Raw genomic sequence first — 1315 nt, 5'->3', positions numbered from 1 at the left:
CTATCATATCAATTATTTCTTTTATGGATTATGTCTTTGGTATTAATATCTAAAAAATCATTACCAGACTCAAGGTCATCTAGCTTTTTTCCTGTTTTATCTTCTAGGAGTGTTATAGTTTTGCATCATACTTTACATATGTGATTCATTTCAACTTAAGTTTTGTGGAAATGTGTATGCATGTCTGTGTTTAGATTCATTTTTTTATGTGTGGATGTCCAGTGGGTTCAGTCTGATCAGTCTCATCATGTCTATCATTGTTTTCGTAAATTTCCTGGGTTCAAACCAATGATCCATTTATAATTTTATTATATTATTATAATATATACCTAACTTTTAGGTAACAATTATTACCTAACTTGAAAAGAAATAGTATTTTTCAACATAAAAGTTAAAGAAAAATCACCCAAAGTTTAAAAGGATCATGAAATTATATTGTATCTTACTGTGGTGTGTTACACATTCAGTTGATTTTGCATTGTGAGAAGTGCAGGTGCTGAGAAGCTGTCCCTGCACTTGCTGCTGTTGGGTTGGTGGTTTCCAGTTGAGAATATAATACTTGAATGCATGTTATTTTAAAAATTAATCTATTTAAAATGCAATTCTAATTAAATGTAGAACCTTTGAATCACCTCTGGGGGATATGACTTTCTGGTGGCTCAGCTGGTAAAGAATCTGCCTGCAGTGCAGGAGACCTGGGTTCAATCCCTTATTCAGGAAGATCCCCTGGAGGAGGGCATGACAACCCACTCTGGTATGGCCTGGAGAATCCCCATGGACAGAGGAGCCTGGCAGGCTACAGTCCATGGGGTCACAAAGAGTCGGACATGATTGAGTGACTAAGCACACACAGCCCAGAAAAGTTAACTAATGGTGGATTTGACATACAGAACAGGACTCTGTTCACAATAGGTGTTCCGTAAGTATTTGCTATTATATCTAAGTAGTTTAGTAAATATTTATGTCTGAAATATCTTAGATATTTTAATAAACAATTCATTAACTATCTTACATATAAAATATATTGACTATTTCATATTTACATATTGTCCTCAAAACATATCAAAAGAAAGTACAAAGCTAGTAAGACTGTTTCTTGGTGCCAGATACTAAAGTAACCTTTTTCTTATTCACAGGCTAAAAGGCCAGATTCCTGAAATTAAGCAGACTTTAGAAATTCTAAAATACATGCAGAAGAAAAAAGTAAGTGCCTTTTTTGTTTGTAAACATGAGCAAACCAGGATAGTTCAGCAGAGACATGTGTTCCTTGACTCCTTGGTCACTGGTATTTGAACCCGTGCTGGAAGATCCAGTC

At 34.8% G+C, this 1315-nt stretch overlaps 1 protein-coding gene across 1 annotated transcript in view; it reads left to right on the top strand.

The window, feature by feature from the left end:
- Positions 1-1315, top strand: part of VBP1 (von Hippel-Lindau binding protein 1) — a 25543-nt gene that overhangs the window by 15653 nt on the left and 8575 nt on the right. The window contains exon 3 of the mRNA XM_010832874.1: positions 1137-1203. Coding sequence (XP_010831176.1) covers positions 1137-1203 — 67 coding nt within the window. The remainder of the gene's footprint in view (positions 1-1136; positions 1204-1315) is intronic.

Source organism: Bison bison, unplaced genomic scaffold, assembly GCF_000754665.1.
Source record: "Bison bison bison isolate TAMUID 2011002044 unplaced genomic scaffold, Bison_UMD1.0 scf7180017862629, whole genome shotgun sequence".
NCBI lineage: Eukaryota > Metazoa > Chordata > Mammalia > Artiodactyla > Bovidae > Bison > Bison bison.
This window is presented reverse-complemented; position numbering and strand designations above follow the sequence as displayed.